General features: G+C 48.9%; 1 protein-coding gene across 1 annotated transcript in view; it reads left to right on the forward strand.

Annotated features, from left to right (window-relative positions):
* The window catches only part of ANK2 (ankyrin 2), an 874,236-nt gene that overhangs the window by 738,223 nt on the left and 114,891 nt on the right, over window positions 1-21,122 (forward strand). The window contains exon 43 of the mRNA XM_086962136.1: window positions 15,594-15,876. Within this exon, the coding sequence (XP_086818262.1) occupies window positions 15,594-15,876 (283 nt within the window). The remainder of the gene's footprint in view (window positions 1-15,593; window positions 15,877-21,122) is intronic.

Below are 21,122 nucleotides of genomic sequence, written 5' to 3' on the forward strand. Positions count from 1 at the left end.
GCGGGGCTCTGCGACTGCAGAGGAAATAGGGCTCCAACAGCATCGGGGGACATAATCTGTGCCTCTGGCCCCAAGATGGGCACTCCTCTGTTCCCTCACTCTGCTGCCAAAGCGTCCAAGCCGTGCTTCACATCAGGTCTGTGGAAGGGAAGTGGGGGGACATCAAGCCGGGCACCCTCCATGCGGGATCTTGGGGGTCAGCAAATTTAGTGATCCCTGGCATGCAACCCCAGCAGAGTGGTCACCCAGAAGACAGCCTCCAGTAATGGCCCTCTGGAAATTGTGCCAGGGGCCCATGTATATCATTGGCCAGGTGTCTACATTCCTGGTTGGCAGGGGTCTGGCACCGTCTCAGCTTCCAGAGCAGTTACGCCAGCCACACAGCGCATGTAGTAGAGGCCTAGTTTCACAGTACAGGGGCCCAGTACGGTCCTTCTGTCGCCGTCCACCTCACACTGAGTAACCCCTCCACAGCTTCTCTATGCCCCCTCTGCGACAAGTTTGGGAGTAGTGAGCGAAGGGACAGAAGGGCCATGTGTCATGGGGTACTGCGCAGTGTGCTGCATTAATGATTGGCCGCAATACTGGCCACTGCATAGGACCCCGGTTGCTTCGGGGTGGCGCCCACTCTCCATCACTCTTAACCTCTTTGGAAGAGCGGCCTCCCAACCCCCAGAGGGATGCCTCCCCAGTCAGACAGCTCTTTGGGGATAGTGTTCTTGGTGCGTTGCTAAAAACCCCGGCCCACAGGGTCTCAGTTACATAGGCTGCAGTAGGGCCCCACCTCATAATGCAGCGGCAGCTCCAGCCCCGGCAGCCGTCCATCTCTGCTCTGCTGCTGCAGGGCCTGCAGAGGCCCCCAGAGATGCGTTACAGCCTGATCTCTCTTCAGTCTCACTGGAGGGGGGGCGGGGGTGGGGCAGGCCAAAAGTCTACCTTGGCGGCCTTGTGCTTCTGCACACCAGCTCCTCGAACAAGGAGGGCTTTCATCTGCGGCAGGCACCATGGTCAGGACCTTCATGCTTCTATCCCGTTGATCATCTGTTGAATGGGGCATTTCCAGTTGAGGTCCAGAGCACTCACATGAGTTCTGCTGGCGTCGGGCCGGTCCGCTCCTTCCTCAGCTACGTTAGGTGCCCCCACAGGCATTACGCCTGCTCCTCCTACCAGTCTCTAGGCAGCAAGTGAGTCGGGCCCCAGGGGAGGAGGTCTAGGAGGCTCCCTCTGAGCTTCTTGGGCCAACACCTTGTTCAGATCCCCGTCTCACTGCACAGTCCCCCCGAGCTATGGCCCCGCGATCACAGCTCCCATTTTGCAGACTCTCACTGTTCTGCTCAGGTTGGCTCTGATCAGAAAGTTTGCCTCAGAGGTGTTTGTGGAGTTTCAGATTTGATGCCCTGGGGGTCAATGCATGCAGCTCACCTCGCTATTGCCCCATGCGCAAGGATATGGTGTCAGGATGGTGCTGGATGGGCCTTTTCCAGCGGGAGCACTGGTCTGAACTTCCTACACCATCAGCAGTTCGCCACTCGCCACCAACATGCAACACACTCATGCATGCATAATAAAATGGAAGAACAAACCACCATAATAATGGTAGTCAGATTGATGTCAAAGGAGTACATTACACTCAAATATGGTCTTTGATATATGATGTGCAGGGCCGTCACCACTCAACACAGGTTTCCATCTATTCATGCTGAGTAGTCTTTTAGAAAGCATGATAACATGGTCAAAAGACCAGGTGCGTCTTGCCTATATAGTGTCATCTTAAAATACACTGCAAAGCGCATATTATGAAACTATTCTTCCATCAGGCCGTAGTGCATTTTATCCTGAAACAGGGACTTACCGAACTAGGGAATCCGGTATTACCACATGGGAGAAGAGGGGGGCATGGTCATGTAGTCACACACTACAGTGATTTCTAGTTAAGACATCAAATGGGGGAGGCATCAGGGTCTCATTTTAATTACAAATAGCAAAGTTAAGAAGGGGAAGTAGATAGAGCATTGTAGGCGAATATCAGTAAAACAGGTATTTTTACAGCAAGGTAAGAATCACTTATTTCGTCAAGGGACGAATGGCAGCAGTGCACCTACTGAAATTCTCGCTCTCCTCCTAGCTCCTCCGCACTATGGTGTTGAGGTCCCGGTGTATGTGTGCCTTGCCAATCCCAAATTTTAGTCCTGTGCACACGCGCGGTGACGTTATGACATTATAACCTGAATTGTGTGCCGCTAGAGACTCATGGGAAATGTAGTTCCAATATACCAGGCAGGTACCAATGGCAGTGTTTTTTTCCAGTTAGCAGTTCAAATTAACATAAAATCAGAGTGCAAAGATGGAATTTATTGTAAATTTACTAAGAACAACAAGGTGAGCACTCAATGCTGTTGACACCCGTTTCCTCTGTGTTTGTGTCTGATGCCCCTCATTAGTCCCAAATAACGAGATCCCATGCACAGTTTTTGCAGAAGGAGATGAATCATGGTGGGTCTTGCAGATGTTGTCCTTGCTGTACCTCACCCTCACCAAGCTTAGCATCCTCCTCCTCCTTCTAGTTTATTAAATACATGTATACTCCCTCCTGCCTTAACTCTGTTCTTCCAATAATATATCTTAGCAAAGAAAAGCCTTGGGTCTTTCCATCCTCATTAATATCAGCCACTACCTAAATATAACAAGCATTTGCAATGCAGTCGGTCTCACCTTTGGGACCTTATATGTATTTGCTATGCCGCACATTAGCCTGTGTGCTGAAACATCTACTGTGCTTTAACATGGAGGGAAAGTAAGCACCAAACTCTATGACACGCCAGGTATGGGAACACATGGAGAGAAATATTGCCTTTCAGCGGGAAATGGTATAGTCCAAAGCTGTTTTTAATATAAAATCAGGGCCTTCTGTGGTCATATCACTGAAAATACAAGATTTGCAAAAAATATTATTTTCTAAGGATGCTCGTGGAAGACAATTTCTATGGACTGGAATCTAGAGAATGCTAGGGTGATTCTGGTATTTTACTGACCTCTTCTGGTTGTTTTACATCAGGACAGTTAAATAGAGGCAGTTGAACAAGCAGAAAGCAATTCTGGTATTTTACTGACCTCTACTGGTCATTTTCTATCGAGACAGTTCAATAGAGGCAGTTGAACAGAAAAAAAAGTCCCTAAGCGGAAGCAGACAAATCCTAGAGCTGATCTCCAGAGACCGCAAAGTACATACACAAATAAGTATATACTAAAGTATATACAAGAGGGCTTGAATGCTCGACCTAAAAAATAATGGTGCGAGTCTGCCCCCACCCCCCGCCTTCCTCTGACATTTTCACATTGAGGGCAGTGCCCTCTATTCTCAATGTGAAAGAAATAAGAGCTCCTACCATGATGTCAAAGCCACTGAAACAGGTAGCGGATTCTGCATCTGCTGCATGTCTGTGGCATTCGCAGTAGGGGCAATGGACATCTGCGGTGCTGAAGCATCATCCACCATTTGCCACATATTCTTTACTTAGGACTGTCACTCTGAACTATCTGAAGCATCTGTTATGTTGCTGCTCTCCAGCTTTAGAATGTCATTATAACTTATGTTAGAACGTGGGGGTGAGGGTTTTGGAGGGTGGCAGTTGGAGGGATGGTTTGGGCAAAGGAGGTGCTGTTTCTATGCTGTCCTGCCTTTTTTGCAGATTTGAGAATAAAGGATAGTTTTACACTATATGAAGGTATATGCTTTTACTACAAAGTTGGCGACGGACTCACCTCTGCAAGAACTGGCGTATCTATCATTACTTGTTATTGGAGAAGAATTGAGTGCTTGGTGAAATACGGAGCTCTAACTGAGGAATGTGAGTGAGACCAATAATTTCTCAGGCAAATATGGTGGTATGGAAGAAATTACCATTACAACACAGCAGGAAGTGACTCGAGAGTCAAGAGGAAATTCAAAGTCAAGGCTCGAGTGCAAGCAAGGGGTGGCTCGAGAGAATCTGCGAATATAGTGAGGTTGCGTGCAGAGGCTCGAGCTAGAGAAGTCCTCTGAGAGCCATTTCTCAAGTAGGACATGTGCTTTCCTATCTTTGAGTCTAAGGAATGCTGGGAGCGACAATGATGTCACAGGCGGCCATTTTGAGTCAGGCTATTATCTTAATACTCCGGAAGCGGCGTTCAGCACTAGTGCTCTACACGGCAAGGGTGAGCATGGTGAAGGAAGGTGATGTTTGGAGTGAACAAGAGCAGCATGGACAAGCAGTGCCTCTGTGGTGAAGGCAAGCTTAACCGTGATACTCATACCCGTGAGGAGAAATGCTTTAAGTGTGCGTTCACCAAGGAAATACGCACATGAGAAATTGTCACACTTAAAAGTGAAGGGCACAGCAGCGGTGATGCCCACACCATTGTAATTGGCAGAGCATAGATTATTTTTTTTTTTAAAACATCAGTGATACGCACACCAGTTTATCTCTATACAACTGTAGGTATGTACTCCAACTGGGATACTCACACCTTTTTTAGGAACTGATACTTAATATTGGTACTTATTGTCAGGGTGTGCGGCACGCCTCGGCTCACAAGGGAACGTCTTGATCATGACTGGACAGTGTAATATTTGTTGAATGCAAGATCGATGCATCCTGACAAAAACAAAGCCCTTCCACATTTTAGCATACCAGAGTGAGAGGGAAAGAGCAATTTACACAGGTTGTTAACTTGTTTAGCCCCAGTGATCAGTGCTGGTACTATTGGTAACAGAAAGTATTAAGAATACATTGAGAAAAGTGGACACAATTCTTAAACCTTTATAACCGTAAGTCATTCAGCTAATCAAACAGTAGCCAATCACACTTGAGTTTAAAGCTCCCAATCAGAAGTGGGAGTGCGCTTCAGATCTAGTGACCATTATTTGCCACTTGCTGATGCTTATCACATTTTATTAAACCACAGTTCTCTATTTTGACCTGCCCACACATTACCAAGACTAAACAACTGAATGATGTATATTTCTGATGGATACATCTGCCAGTGGATTCCTCACCTTGTGAATATCCCCTGTGCCAGCAGCATTCGGAAATTTTTGTACCTCTCAACGCCGATGAGGACGAGGACGACGTCACAGAGGCACAGCTCCGCTCGCGACCTCGCTGACATCACCGGAGCCATATGAGAGCCTCGTCGGCGTGATGACGTCAGTTCCCTTTTTTCCAAGCCGTCGACGCTAACATTTTTTGGGGACTCTCCGTAGTTGTATTGCTACTTTGTGTATTCTGGCTTGTATCCTGCTCTATTTTGTTTCTCTTTTTTAAAGATATCATCGAGGAAGTCAGGATTTAAGCCCTGCAGGAAGTGCGGTGGACATATGTCCATAACAGATCCTCACGATGATCATGTTTGTTGTTTGTCATCGGACCATGACGTTGAGGGTTGCGCTTGCTGCAGGAAAATGAAGCTGAAGGCTCTGAAAGAAAGGGAAGCCAAGCTGTTCATGGCAAAGATGCGAAAGGAGAAGAGTGGCCGGAGGAGATCCAAGTCGAGGTCGGGCTCTAAGTCGATATCGGGTCATGCTTCAAAATCCAAGAAGAAGAAGAGACACGGCTCTCGACGCCGTTCGGATAAGGAAGAGGCTCAGAAGTCGACCATGTCAGACCATCGACATCGTAAGGACTATGTATCTCCTTCTCCATCTCCAGAAAGGGCAACTTCTCCTGTGGTTTCACCGGCGCAGTCAATGTCGCTGATTCCTTCATCCATCTGGGAGAAATTCTGCGGATCCGGTTGAAGAGGTACCAGTACCTGAAGAGCCGTCGACTCCAATGGATCCATCGTCGGGGCCGGCAGGCCCGAGTCCGATGATGCCTACGCCTGAGCGTATTCCAGGCGAGTACCCTCCTTTTCCTGGACCAGGGCAAAACCCATTGCATTATCTTAATGCTATGTATGGTGTATTTGCGAGGGCAATGTACCTCTCTGGTGCACCTTGGGTCCTATGGCATTTAATTTGGGGGTTCCTCAAGCCTATGCTCAGGCTCCCTTTATGCCTTTTCTTCCTGCGGCTCCGTCCTGGCATTTCCCGGCGCCGAGGTCGTCGACGCCACCATCTCCGGCTCCGTCAGCTTCGTTTGTGCCCCCAGATCCGTGTTCAACGCCGATTCCAAATCCATCAGAGCTGTGTACGACTCCGTCGGCACCGACCCCGAGGATAAGGTCCAGGCGGGATGCACAAAGGTTATTGGAAGAACAGCAATATAGGGAGGATGAGATGGAGGAAGGAGAGCTTCAGTGGCAAGTGGACTGGATATGTCACCAGAATGGGAACTCTCTCCTCCTTCGAAGGTTCCCTCTAAGGATGTGGCTCCCTACCACACTGTGATAAGGAAGGCAGATGATGTTTTAGGTCTTCAGCTCCCGACAACGGAATTCAAATCCAATATTCTAACAGAGGTTCTCCATTCTCCTTCTACTATAATAGAACCTTTGTTACCATTCAATGACGCCATCACTGAACCAGTTATGGAGGTTTGGCATAAGCACTTTTCGGCTCCTGCAGTCTCAAGATCTGTTGCCAGAAGATACAGGGCGGCTCTAGGAGATCCGGAGTTTCTTACTTTACATCCTTCGCCTAAGAGCCTAGTTATTCAAGCTGCCTGTTCCAAGAAATCGGATGGTGCTTTTCCACAAGTTCCGGGTGACAGAGAATCGAAAAGATTTGATCAGGCTGCTAAAAAGGTGTTTTCTTCGGCGTCTACGGCCCTAAAGTCCACTAATGCTACCTGTCTTTTGGGCCGGTACATTCATGCCTTAATGGATTCTGCTAAACTGCTAGCCCCAAAGTTATCGGAGGAGGACAGGAAGAATTTTGATGAGGTCTTGTCTGACACGCAGGCTGCCGCAAGGTGATCCAGAGTGGTCTTGATACTGCGGACTCTGTAGCCAGAATAATGGGTTTTTCAGTTGCACCGAAAAGGAGTGCCTGGCTTAAGTCGTCGGAGTTATCTCAAGATGACCAGGCGACTCTTTTGGACCTCCCTTTTGATGGTTCTGGACTTTTTGGGAAGAAGGCAGATGCAGCTTTAGAAAGATTTAAGGACAGCAAGGCTACAGCAAAGTCCCTGGGTCTGCAGACACAGTCTAGGGGTTCCTCTTATAGAAAGTACAGAGGCTTTAGGAAGTGGTCCTTTCGGACCTACAAACAACCTCAGCAGCAGCAGCAGCAGAACACCCTATATAAGTCCTATAGGGGCAGGAACAGAGGTCGCCCACGAGGTCGTTATCCCTCCTCCTCTACCTCTCCCCCTCTTAACACAGCAAAGTAGCCCTAGATCCACCATTCTGGATCATGTTGGTCCTGTGGGGGGTCGGCTTACTCGTTTCTGCAAGATTGGGAATCTGTTACTACAGACCTTTGGGTTCTCAATCTTGTGGAGAATGGGTATTCCCTTCCCTTTCGTGTATTCCCTCCAAATTACCCTCCTTGCCAAGGGTCTTGTTCGGCGGACCACCTTCTTCTCCTACAGGAGGAAGTCCTAGCTTTACTAAAAAAAGGTGCGATAGAGGTGGTGCCAGAGCGGGAAAGGGGTCAGGGATGCTACTACCGTATTTCCTGATACCAAAGAAGGATGGCAGGTTACGTCCAATCCTGGATTCTTTCCTGAAGCAAGAAAAGTTCAAGAAAAGTTCAAGATGCTGACCCTAGCGCAGGTTCTTCAAGCGCTACAGCAAGAGGACTGGATGGTGTTGATCGACTTGCAGGACGCATATTTTCATATCCCGATCCAGAAGTCACACAGGAAGTATCTCCGTTTAACGGAGGGGTCGCAGCATTATCAGTTTGCAGTTCCCCCGTTTGGACTTACTACTGCACCTCGAGTCTTCACCAAGGTGATGGTAGTGGTGGCAGCCCATCTCAGAAGATCGGTGATTCCAGTTTTCCCCTATCTGGACGACTGGTTGCTCAAAGTGGAGTCACCAGAGAAGGTGCTTCATCTTCTGCAAGTGACAACTCAGCTGTTGTACAAATTGGGTTTTTCAATAAACGTGCCCAAGTTTTAACTGGTGCCCTCTCAGCGCAACCTGTTCATAGGGGTGGTACTGTATCACTACTGTCTGTTGAGCATTCCCTCCTCCGCACAGGATTCTTGACATTCAGGAAATGATTTCTTTGTTTTACAATGGAGTAGTCGTTCCAGTCCTAAAGGTCCTTCGCCTGCTCGGTTTACTTCCTGCATTCTGTTGGTTAATCATGCATGCTGGTACATGAGGGCACTCCAGTGGTGCCTCCGCAGGCAGTGGTATCAGCACAACGGAGATCTCAGGGAATCTGTGAGAAGCTGCGGCGGATCTATCTTGGTGGATCGTGGAAGGCAATCCGTCTCAAGGGAAGCCATTCCATCTACCTCCATCAGTGGCCACAGTGGTAACGGATGCATCCACCTTAGGGTGGGGTGCTCATCTGGGTCTTTGGTCTCCAGAGGAAAGGTTGCTTCACATCAACCTTCTGGAGTTATGGGCAAAATGTTTGGCGCTCAAGGCCTTTCTCTCTTCCCTTCGCTGTCAGTCGGTTCAAGTCCTAATGCACAACACTACAGCGATGTAGTATGTCACCAAACAGGGAGGAGTAGGGTTGCACTGTCTTTGCAGAGAGGCTCTGCGTCTCTGGTCCTGGGTTCAGGACCATCGGATTTGTCTGATGGCAAATCATCTGGCCGGAGTTCTAAACGTGCGTGCAGACAGTCTCAGTCGGCAGTTCTCGGCCGACCACGAGTGGAGGCTTCATCCAGAGGTAGTTCGTCAGATCTTCCGGAAGTGGGGAACTCCTTGGGTGGACCTGTTTGCCACTCACGAAAATGCTCACTGCCTGTCATTCTGCAGTCTCCAGTATCCGATGCGGGGCGAGCTTTGGGGGACGCGTTTCAGTTGAGTTGGGGCTCACAACTCCTCTAAGTGTTTGATCCCATACCCTTGATTCCTCGAGTTCTGAGGAAGATTCGTCAAGACCGGGCCCAAGTCATATTGATCGCCCCGGATTGGCCAAGAAGAATGTGGTATACAGATCTTCACCACCTCTCCTCGTGCCCTCTGCTCCGTCTCCCTCTCAGGGCAGACCTCCTCTCACAGTCGCAGGGGCAGACCTTACACCTTCATGCCTGGAGTTTGAACGGGGCAACCTTTTCCTTCCTTCTGACGTGGTGGATGTTATTTTGTCCGCCAGACGTCTCTCCACCAAGTCTGTTTATTCAAATTTGTTCATTGATGTGGAGAGAAGTCTATTGACCCTTTAAGGGCTCGCTTATCTGACATTCTTCAGTTTGCTCTGTCTCTGGCCTAGCAGGGTGTGCTGTAGCTACTGTGAAAGGCTATTTATCGGCTTTGTCGGCGTTCCTTTGTTTGCCGTACCAGCCGTCCTTGTTTAAATCACCCATTGTGTTACGGTTCATTAAGGGCCTTACCAACAAATATCTGCCCACTCCTATTATTGTGCCTCAATGGGACTTAAATCTGTTTTAACCTATTTATTATTATTTATTTATTTTGTGATTTATAGAGCGCCTGGTGACCCGAAGGCATCCCCGCGCTGTAAGGTTGTGAAATCCAGAAAGGGGGAGACCAGGAACTATTTGGGGAAGAGGAAGGTTTTAAGTTTTTTACGGAAGAGGGCGTGACATGGTTCAAGATGCAACATACGAGGAAGTGCGTTCCATTTTGAAGAGGCATTGACCGAGAAGCGACGGCCACCGGTGCGTGACTTCTTAAATCTTGGGACTATGGCCAGATGTTCGCTGTCAGAGCGAAGGTTTCTGGGGGCTTTGTAGGGGATGACCATGTCTTTGAGGGCGGCCGGTCCTGCCCCATTGATGAGTTTGTGCGTGGTGCACAGGGCCTTGAACTCTACTCGCTGGCGCACAGGGAGCCAGTGCAGAGATTTAAGGGCCGGTTTGGTCGAGGCTCTGGGAGGGAGGTTCAAAATGAGCCTCGCCGCAGCGTTTTGTGCACGTTGGAGCTTGGCCAAGGTGGTTTCAGGAGCGCCGAGGTACGCGGCGTTACCATAGTCAAGCCGCGCTAGTATAAGCCCTTGAACCAGAAGTTTCCTGGACAGGGGGGGAAGGAGAGGGAGAATCTTGCGAATTGATCGGAGAAGGCCGAAGCAAGTACCAGCGGTTTTGGCTGCCTGGGTTTTCATGGAAAGGTCCTGCTCCAGCCAGAAACCTAGTGTTTTGATTTCTGTCTTAGGCGTGGGGATATCACCGAAGGCGTCCGGCCAAACTGATGGTGGGATGGAGGACCATTTATTACCCAGGAGCATGATTTCGGTTTTTGTACCGTTCAGCTTCAGGGAAGATTCGCACATCCAGGTGTGTATATCTTGCAGACAGTTCAATACGATTTCTGGGTGGTTGTCCAGGTGGGAAAGAGAAACGACAAGTTGGGTGTCGTCAGCATAGTTTACTATTTTTATCCCGTAGGGGATCACAACATCTTCCAAGGGGGCCATGTAGACATTAAACAGGGTGGGACTGAGCGAGGACCCCTGGGGCACTCCACATGTGAGAGGGAGGGGGTCTGAGCGAGAGTTGCCGTCCCACACCTGAAATGAACGACCGGAAAGGAAGGATTCGATCCATGCATGTGCGGTTCCCACAATTCCTGCCCTGGCCAGGCGATGGAGGAGGACACGGTGATCCACCGTGTCAAAGGCGGCACTGAGGTCCAGGAGGATCACTGCCACTGATCCTCCTGAATCCAGGATACATCTTGCCTCCTCGATGACGGAGAGGAGTGCAGTGTCTGTGCCTTGGCCCGGCCGGAATCCTGTTTGGGACTGACGTAAGATTTTGTTCGTCTCAAGGAATTGGGAAAGTTGCACGTTGACTAATTTCTCAGCCATCTTGCTGATACTGGGGAGGAGTGATATGGGTCTGTAGTTGGCCATATCGTCCGGGTTCAAATGAGGCTTTTTCAGCAGGGCCTTGACGACTGCGCTCTTCCATGTGGAAGGCACTGTGCCTTGGGAAAGAGATGTGTTAATGAGGTCCCTGATGGTGGGGGATATGCTGGGAGACACTGTTTTTAAGAATCTGACAGGGGCCGGGTCCAAGGGGGATCCGCTTCTCATTTTGGCCAGCGTGGCGGTGACCTCAACGAGGGAGGCTGCTCTGAAGGAGGTCAGCCGCGGGCTGTTAGTGCAGGCGTCTATATCAGCAGGATTGAGCGGGCTGATCGGGGGGAGGGACTCCAGTATCCGCATGATTTTGGAATCGAAGTAGGCGGCTAAGTCCTTGCTTCTATCCGGGGGGGAGGGGGGGGCAGCGGGGGCTGAGGGGATGTTGAGCAGTTCCTTGACTATCAGGTAAGATTCTTTGGCAGAATTAGCCGCATTTTTTATTCTATTATCATAGAATGTAGCCTTGGCTAGTTTTATGGCCGATTTATAGCGTCTTACCGCGCTGTTGTAGGTGTCCTTATTACTGTGGAGCCAGTCTTTCCTCCACAGTCTCTCAGCCTTTTTACACTCTTTGCGGAGGTCTCGGAGTTCAGAGGTGTACCATAGGGCATGGCCCTTTGTCCTATCTTTGATCTCACGATTTTTTATAGGAATGATACTGTCAAGGGAGGAGGAGATCCAGTCTCTGAATTGGGTATCAGCCTCGGCCGGGTCCGCCACAAGACTCGGGGTAGAGGAGTCCAGAGCAATAGACCAGTCCACCGCAGAGAGTTTGGCCCACGATCTATCTTTGGTAAAGATAGAGGGTTTATGGGGTTTCTTGACAGCCCCAGGAATGTGGAATGCGACCAGAAAATGGTCCGTCCATGGGAGCGGTTGGGAGCTAATGAATTGGAGAGAGGGGATGTTCGAGAACACCGGGTCGAGAAGGTGCCCTTTTATGTGTGTTGGACCGGTGTTAGCAAGCCGAAGGCCATGAGCCGCCAGTTCACAAATTAGGTCAGCTGCTCCTATATCCAGAGGGTCGTCAAAGTGGATGTTAAGGTCGCCTGTTATTAGGAAGTTCGATGTCAGGTGGGCCGAGGAAGAAACAATTTCCAAGAGGGATGCTGCAAAGGGGGCGAAGTGGCCGGGAGGCCGGTACACCAAGAGGCCTGAAAGGGAGCTGGTCGGGGCTAGCTGGAACATGAAGAGACAGCTCTCTGATTCCCGGGTTGCCATCTCGTTGATACGACAGGCGAGGTGGTCCCTGTGGATGATGGCTAGACCACCTCCTCTTCCTAAGGGGCGTGGTTGAGACAAGATGAGAAAGCCTGGGGGGAGAGCCAGTACTATGTCGGAATTAGAATGCTCAGTGATCCACGTTTCTGTCAAGAAGAGTATGTCCAAATTGAGATCGACGATGAGGTGATTAATAAGCAAAGCATGCTTAGGGAGCGATCTGCAATTGAGTGTCGCAATTTTAAGGACAGAAGGTGGGACCGGGGGTTTTGGATGGAGTAAATTAGCCGGTTTGCAGTTGTTGCAGCTAAAATAGAAGACATTGGGATCATGCGGGGCAAGGCATGTGCTGTTTTTACTGGGTCTTAGGCTAAGAAGCTCTCTGCGTGAGTAGCTTACCTTCGTGCTGACAGGGACGGGCATAGAGTCTGGCCCTGGGCCCGGCCGTGCGCGGACGGGCGCAGACGGGCTTGCCTTAGGCGCTCCCGCTGCGCTCGACCGCTGCGCTGGTATGGCCGGCACATTTGTAGTCTCCTGGGTTGGGCGTGGCCTCGCAGTGGGCGTGGCTATCGCCTTTAGGGCGTTTCCTGACTAGCGAGGGGTCGCTGTTTCAGGGGGTCGAGGAGGGCGGTGACAGCGCGTTTAGATCGGCGCTTTAGAGCAAGTGAGCCCAGTGGGTTTAAAAGTTCGAACAGACAGCAAATAGTGCAGTTATTAAAACATCAACAAACACAGTCCTCCGGCTTCCGCCTCAGAGGGTGACACAATCAATAACAAGCGCTTTCAATCAGAGTTTTTTGTAGTCTCCTGGGTTGGGCGTGGCCTCGCAGTGGGCGTGGCTATCGCCTTTAGGGCGTTTCCTGACTAGCGAGGGGTCGCTGTTTCAGGGGGTCGAGGAGGGCGGTGACAGCGCGTTTAGATCGGCGCTTTAGAGCAAGTGAGCCCAGTGGGTTTAAAAGTTCAAACAGACAGCAAATAGTGCAGTTATTAAAACATCAACAAACACAGTCCTCCGGCTTCCGCCTCAGAGGATGACACAATCAATAACAAGCGCTTTCAATCAGCGTTTTTTGTAGTCTCCTGGGTTGGGCGTGGCCTCGCAGTGGGCGTGGCTATCGCCTTTAGGGCGTTTCCTGACTAGCGAGGGGTCGCTGTTTCAGGGGGTCGAGGAGGGGCGGTGACAGCGCGTTTAGATCGGCGCTTTAGAGCAAGTGAGCCCAGTGGGTTTAAAAGTTCGAACAGACAGCAAATAGTGCAGTTATTAAAACATCAACAAACACAGTCCTCCGGCTTCCGCCTCAGAGGATGACACAATCAATAACAAGCGCTTTCAATCAGCGTTTTTTGTAGTTTCCTGGGTTGGGCGTGGCCTCGCAGTGGGCGTGGCTATCGCCTTTAGGGCGTTTCCTGACTAGCGAGGGGTCGCTGTTTCAGGGGGTCGAGGAGGGCGGTGACAGCGCGTTTAGATCGGCGCTTTAGAGCAAGTGAGCCCAGTGGGTTTAAAAGTTCGAACAGACAGCAAATAGTCTATTTGATGGGTTCTCCCTTCGAGCCAGTACACAAGTGTCCCTTGAGGTTATTGTCGTTAAAAACTGTATTTCTTGTTGCCATTACCTCGGCAAGGAGGGTAAGTGAGCTTCAAAGTCCCCATTCTTGACTATTCATGCTGATAGAATCGTTCTCAGGACCAGGGCTGCTTTTCTGCCTAAGGTGGTAACTCCCTCCCATCTGGGGCAGTCCATTACCCTTCCTTCCTTCTATCCTCCCTCTTCAAAGGAGGAGGAGCAGCTTCACCGCTTGGACCTTAAGAGGGCAGTGAGTTTTTACCTTGATAGAACTAAAGACTATCGTGTGGATGACCAGCTTTTCATGAACTCTGCTGGCTGCAGGAAAGGCAGAGCGGTGCACAAGCGCACACTTTCCAGATGGATTGTCTTGTGCATCAAGATTTGTTACTCTTTGGTCAGTAAGGAACCTCCAGAGGGTTTAAGAGCTCATTTGGTGTTCTCGAGAACAGATTATTGTAACTCACTTTTTCTGAATGCGCAGGAAGGAGTTCTCAATAAACTACAAACAATACAAAATGCTGCAGCCAGAACCCTACTGGCCATCCCTAAATTCTCATCCGTTTCCCCGTACATTAGAAAACTCCATTGGCTCCCCATCAGGAGCCGAATTAAATTTAAAGCTATGTGTATAGCTTATAAGACCCTGAACAATACTGGACCACAGTTTCTAAAAGAAGCTCTCCGTCCAGCTGAACAACACAGGATTCTACAGTCTTCCTCAGCCTTTCTGTTGAAAGTCCATCGAACTAAAAGGGCCAACTGGGGAGATAGACGCTTCACCGTTGCCACGGCCAAACTGTGGAACACTCTACCTCTCCACATCAAAACTGCTCCTACGCTTCTAAAATTCCGTAAAAGCCTCAAGACATGGCTATTCTCTTCCACCTAATCCTCTGTCTAGACTCCCCGGACACCTTCTAGTGAGTTCTGTGAATTAGCGCCGAGACACCCTAATGGGTATTTGTTTGCGCTTTAAAAATTGCTAAAATAAAATAATAAATAAATTAAGAGCTCATTCTACCAGGGCAAAGTCTTCTACATCTGTCTTATCTAGAGGTGTTCCTGTTGAGGACAATTGTAGAGCGGCAACTTGGGCCTCTCTCCACACTTTCGCGAAGCATTACTGCTTAGATTCCGAAGTGAGGAGGGATATTCACTTTGCGCGCTCTGTCCTACAGGATTTCTTGGTATAGAAGGGAGTGGGACTGCTGTGGGATTCTATTCACAAGGTGAGGAATCCACTGGCGGATGTATCCATCAGAAGAACAAGTTACTTACCTTCGGTAATGCTTTTTCTGGTGGATACTGTATCTGCCTGTGGATTCCTCACTGACCCACCCGCCTCCCCATTGTCCACACTTCTATACCTGCAAAGTGTTTATTTTATGATTGTATCTTTCAATGGAAATGTTTAATTGTTCTTGCTTTTTGCATTGATTTCACACTATGTGTGTTGATTTGAATACTGTGTATACTGTACCTATTTATGTCGGTCCGTCCGTGTGCCTCGGGGACACGGAAAAAAGGGCAGAACTGACGCCATCATGCCGACGAGGCTCTCTTATGGCTCTGGTGATGTCAGTGAGGTCGCGAGGGGAGCAAGTGCCTTTGTGATGTCATCCTCGTCCTCGTCGGCGTAAAGAGCTACAAAAATTTCTGAATGCTGCTGGCGCAGAGGATATTCACAAGGTGAGGAATCCACAGGCAGATACTGTATCCAGCAGAAAAAGCGTTACCGAAGGTAACTAACTTGTTCTTCATGTTTATATATGTATTTATTAGCAAATTACGGTATAATGGGCTTTCAGAACTTTGTTCATGGTAAAAATAGTGTTTAGGCTTATCAGTTTCTTTTTGTTTATCCACAGGATTTTCTGCACTCCAGGAAGACTTGTACAGCCCAAGACAGAGGAGCAAAGGAGATCACACATCCCCTAAAGACAATGAGACATCTGATTACCCTCCCCTTGTCTCGGAGGAGGACATGTCTGTCAGTTACTCATCATTTCAGGATAGCACTCAAAGGACAGAGGCAGACATGTCAGTCTCTGAGCTCCTCCGACAAGTGCAGAAGGAGAAAGTGGAAGCTGAGTACTCAGGAAAGCAGCACGTCTTGTCAGAAAGTTCACCCAACGACCAGAGGGAATATTTGTAAGTCTTCAAGTTAACACTTGCGTTTGAATGTTACTGCTCAAAGTTGTTTTAAACTGAGGGGCATATTTACACAGAATGGAGAAGCATGGTGTTAAGCAAACATTGCTAATGCCACGCTTCTTGAAAATGCAGGGATGTGCCGTATTCACAAGAATGCAGTGCACCCATGCATTTCCCCAAGAATGCAGCGCACCCATGAGTTCAGCTGCCTAGCGCCAGTGCAGGCTCTCTTGCACCATAATGCAAGTGCGTCTGCATTGGGGGAAATTATTGTTTACATGCAGGAAGTTCTCCCTTCCTGCACATAAACAATAATTAATGGCGTTTTTAAACTTCTATGTTTGCTGCTTAATGCAGCACGCATAGAAGCTGCAAAACGTAATTTTTTTATTGTTTATGTGCTGGAAGGGTCACTTTCCCGCACATACGCAATCAATGGCAATTTGCTATATCTAGTGTGCTGCACAAGGCAGCACCCATGAATACAGCAAAACGAGGAGAAATAAAGCATTTCTGTTCGTTGCACCAGGGTAATACCAGGTTTTCCCTGGTCTTAATTTTGGTGCTGCCTTCTATTTACGCCACCCTTGTAAATAGGGGGCAGTGTCAAAATCAATGGGTGTTGCTTTTAACCGCCCACCGCAACACCCATTGCCCTCCACTTTCACACTAAGTACAGCATGAAAGGGTGCCTTATTTACAAGACAACGTTAAGCCATGCTAAGTGGCTTAAAAAGGCGAAGCCCCTACTGCCATCACAACGTCACTGAAAGTGACGTTGTCGTGGTGATAGGGCTTGTAAATATGCCCCGAGTGTATTATTGGGAGAGTGCATGGCAAAAGAAAATGAGGGATTAAGTGGCAATGACATAGTTAAGCCTCTGCCACTAAAGCCTCATTGCACACTATTGCAGAGGATGTGCTTTGCTAGAACCAAGATGAACAGAGGAGGTGAAAGAATTTTCACGTTCACATTGTGCTTTATTTGTGTTCAAGGTTGGACCGATGTCAAGAGCAATCTGGCAGAGCCTGAAGGGCTAGTCTGGCAGTTCACTGTGTGGGCCTGTTTCATGTCTTTTTTGGTCCTTTTTAATGGTCTGTTTTACTGTTTTTAACTGTTGATTTCCCTGATACCACAAACATTGCCTGCATCAGGTACAAATGCTGTCTCGGATACCTTGCAAAACACTTCTGCACCATGAGGTTGATTACAATGGCATTCGGAATGGCTCCGAACGGGATTCAAATTTGAAAAATCCGATTCGGAACCTATATTTCTGACCGAATCAGATACATGTCTGACCGACCGATTAAGATGCAAGGAAACTGTTCTGGCTGTCCAAATTGGTTCCCATCGGCATTTGGGCAGACAGAGACGTTCAGAGCTGAGTCGTATAGCTCTATGGACACTGTTTCAGCTTGAGCGATTACAACAGCCGTTCTGAATCGGTTTGTCCGACACGAAACGGCTGTTGGAATCTGACTTTGGGGCTCTGTAGCAGGATCCCCTTCACCTGCAGGCCTCTAGTTGGGGCGCGTTGGGGTACCCATGGGACCCCTCTTTACAACCATGCACAGTGTTGCTGGCACCAAGGGGGCCCTCCACAGGGTGCAAGGTTTCCCTAACCACCCCTTTCTTCAATGGGAGCCTGTGTTCTCGTCTGGGAACACAGGCTCCCATTGAAGTCAATGAGAGTATGTCCGAACGATGTTCGGAAGGATCGTCATCAGTCAGTCAGACTCGCAGAACCCGAATAGGTCAGAAATGATTCCGAAACCAATTCAGTCGGAAGAGTTTCCGAACTACATTGTAATTGGCCCCTATGTCATTACAAGTTCAAAACTATGGATTTGCAATTTGGGGCGCTTTTTTACCTATCTGATTCGCTAATTAAAGCAATTTGTATTTTTGGTGCCCAGGTCTAATTGTTGTCCTAGTCAGACCCTGTTTGTGTCCCACTCTCCATCCAGGTGAAGCTTTTTTACACTGTAATAGCGGAAGCACATATTATATGGAGTCAAATGTAAAAAATGGAACCAAACAATTATTTTCACTTTTTTTTTTAATTACATCTAATTCATCACATTAGTTTATGTCAAACATTTATTGTAAAGAACTGAGCACAATAATATTGCTTTTCCTCGATTTACAAAATGATTTTGAAGACAATCTAACATTCTGGGCCCAATTCACAAAACTCCTGCTGTGTATGACTCTTGTAGCACTTCTGAATTAATTCTGGCCTGCTCTTGTCAGCCAGGAGCACTCTGGGAATATTTGATATAAAACTTTTCGTGAATCAGCCCAAAATGCTAAAGGAATTTGGAAATGGACTGCAGGGTTTTGGTATTTACATCAGACGTTTATCATAAAAAACTGAGCACATTGTGCTTGACTGAGAAACGTAGGTTGTTTGAAAGTGTGGCTATATCGCATAGTACTTTTAGGTAATGCATGAACTTCAGTAATAACGGAGGAGCTGTCCTGGCTTATCAATATAAGAGTGAGTCACAGGCAAACTCTTTATGAATCGGGGCCGGAACTATTTACCTGACACTAAACATTTGGCAACATAATCACACAAATAGTGCCTGATTCACAAAATGTAGCTTTGATGTGCTCCTATAGTACTACTGGCTTACTCTTAAAGTCCAAAATCTTTCATAATTGTATGTAGTAGTATTGAATTTTCACTTTCTTTTTCATATACTCTTAAATGCAATTCACAAAGGTGTAGGCCTATGCAAGTGTGGGGTTCAATGCCAAGAGTAATGTAGAACTATGTACACAAAGTTCATGGTGATAAATGTAATTGTAGAAGTTTCCAATGGGGAAAGGGTGGAAAATTAGAAATATGAGCTACAGATTAGAAGCAGAAAAGGGAGAAATAAAGAGGGCAAATGGAGGGGCATGCAATTTAAAAACAGATCTACAATGGGGTAAGTCAGTTGGAATTCACTAGCATTTACTCAGGTAGTACTATGCTCCAAAGAGACTCAAAACTACTCCAGATGAGCCTTGGAATAAGTCACACATCTCACATGGTCAATAACAGGTAATGCTTGAGAATCACTCAAACCAATTCAGTCAGAGAGTAATATTATCAGTACTAATACCTAAACCAGAAAAATTAAAGGGAATAAACAAAAACAATAGCAATTAAATTTGCACCTGACAGACATGCGTACAAAGTTAGCAAAATTTCAACAACAAAAAAAAGAAAGAAATTATTTGAAGAAATAGAAAACATCAGACATTACAGACACCCAAAGAAAGCAATTTGTAAACAAACACATACTCTCTGTGTGCTTATGATGTGGGGTGTATAAACTTCCATTTGCAATGATTGTCCAGTGTGATTTTCCTACAGTGATACCTGTTTACGTTTTCTTTTCACTTCCTAGTTCTACTGAGACTAGCTGGAATTATTTGGAGAACTTATTTGGCTGTGTGGTTTGTATTTCCAATCATAGATGTTTCCACCCCTTCATGTAAACAGGTAGGGATACATAAACCAAAGATGAGGCATAAATCTCCATCTGCTGTTGAGGCAGAGGTTTACATCTAGGTGTAGCTGTACATCTGAAAGAAACAGGTTAGTATTAGATTCCTTACCTTAGAATATCCCCAGGCGTCAGACTGGATCCGGAAAAGTTTGCGTAGCAGTACCCCTGCGCGTCTGTAGGCGTCGTCTGCTGCTCCACGTCCGTCTTCGGCGTCGTTGGCGCCAGGATGATGTCGTCGGAGTACTTAGACGCCGCCCTCGCACGCTGATGTGAGTTCTTCTTTTTTCCGCGCCAGCAAGCGCAGGTCCGAAGAAAGTGGTACCCTTTAGTCCATTTTTTACTAAACTTTTTGGATCTTTTTTATCTGTTTTTTGAGTCAAACGACTCCTACGGTGCCGGTAGGGATGCCCGGGTTCAAACCCTACGTAGACTGCAACTGACTGATGTCGGTTTCCGACCCCCATCGCCGGTGTCTGCATTGCCTGGGGCCCGACCACGATGACAAGTCGTGCCCCGACTGCCGGGCCTTGACGTCGAAGGCTAGGCGGGAGCGGTCCCGCAAGCGCCTCGAGCTCCGGCAGTCGGCCCCGCGCCATTCGAGGTCCGGGTCCTGAATGAGGTCGAGGGACCGGTCGTGGGGCCAGAGTCATCATAGCTCCGGGAGTCAACACTATTCCTCAGGCTCCAAGTCCTCAGGTAAGAGGCACAAAAAGTCGAAGAGGCGTCATCGCTTTTCTGACTTCCCCCGACGCTCGTGCGATACGGCAGGGGGTTCAGCCGGAGCCGCAGGCGTCGCGGCCTGCTCCATACCCGCCAGTCCATGGGCAGAACGCGATGCCGGAGGAGATCGAGGCCTTCCTCATGGCCATGAGGTCGCTCACTCCTCCGTCGGGTTCTGCGGCGCCTTCGGGCCAAGCGGGCCGGGTGCTTCGGCCCCGGCGGCGACTTCGGTCCCGATGCCGCAGGGTCCCGCTGGATCCGGATCCGGGTTGTCGCCGGTTGACCTTACGACCTCGCCGGTGCCGGCCCCCAGGGTGTCGCCCCCGACGCTGTCCCCGGACTACGTCGTCCCTGGTCCTACCATCGATTCGGGTCGACGCCCCTAGTAGATTTTTACTTCTATGACCCGGCCCCATCCTTTGACCCTGAGTGTCAGGAGATGGGGGGCGAGGAGGATTGGGAGGGGTCTGAGGACCCTCTGGCACGTGAGTGCCAACCTCATCAGGACTGGGCAGGTGAGCTAGGGTATGCCAGTGGTCTGGACACTTCGCCAGACACTGGTTTTGTCTCCCCTCCTACCGTGGCTACAGAGGAGGGGGCTGCCTATAGTGTGGTGTTGACACGGGCAGCCAAGGCCTTATCCTTTGAACTCCCCGTCGCGGCAGTGCGGACTAACCTCCTCACTGAGGTCCTTAAACCGCAGGCAAGCTCCTCGGAGCCTCTGCTGCCGTTTAATGAAGCCTTATCTGACGTTCTTCTGGGCACCTGGTCCAGGCCCGCTACGGTCCCCCTGTAGATAGGAACGTGGCCAGACGCCACCGCCCTGCTCCGGGCGACCGTTGCTTCCTGTCCACCTACCCCATCCCCGAGAGCCTGGTCATAGAGGCCTCTAACTCCCAGACCGCATTCCCGACGGCTCCCCCCGATCGGGAATCCAAGAGGTACGAACAGTATGGCAAGAAGATGTTCTCCTCACTGAGTTTGGGGTTGCGGTCCGTTAACACCGCGTGCCTCTT

The sequence above is a fragment of the Lissotriton vulgaris genome, chromosome 3_1 (genome assembly GCF_964263255.1).
Source record: "Lissotriton vulgaris chromosome 3_1, aLisVul1.2, whole genome shotgun sequence".
NCBI lineage: Eukaryota > Metazoa > Chordata > Amphibia > Caudata > Salamandridae > Lissotriton > Lissotriton vulgaris.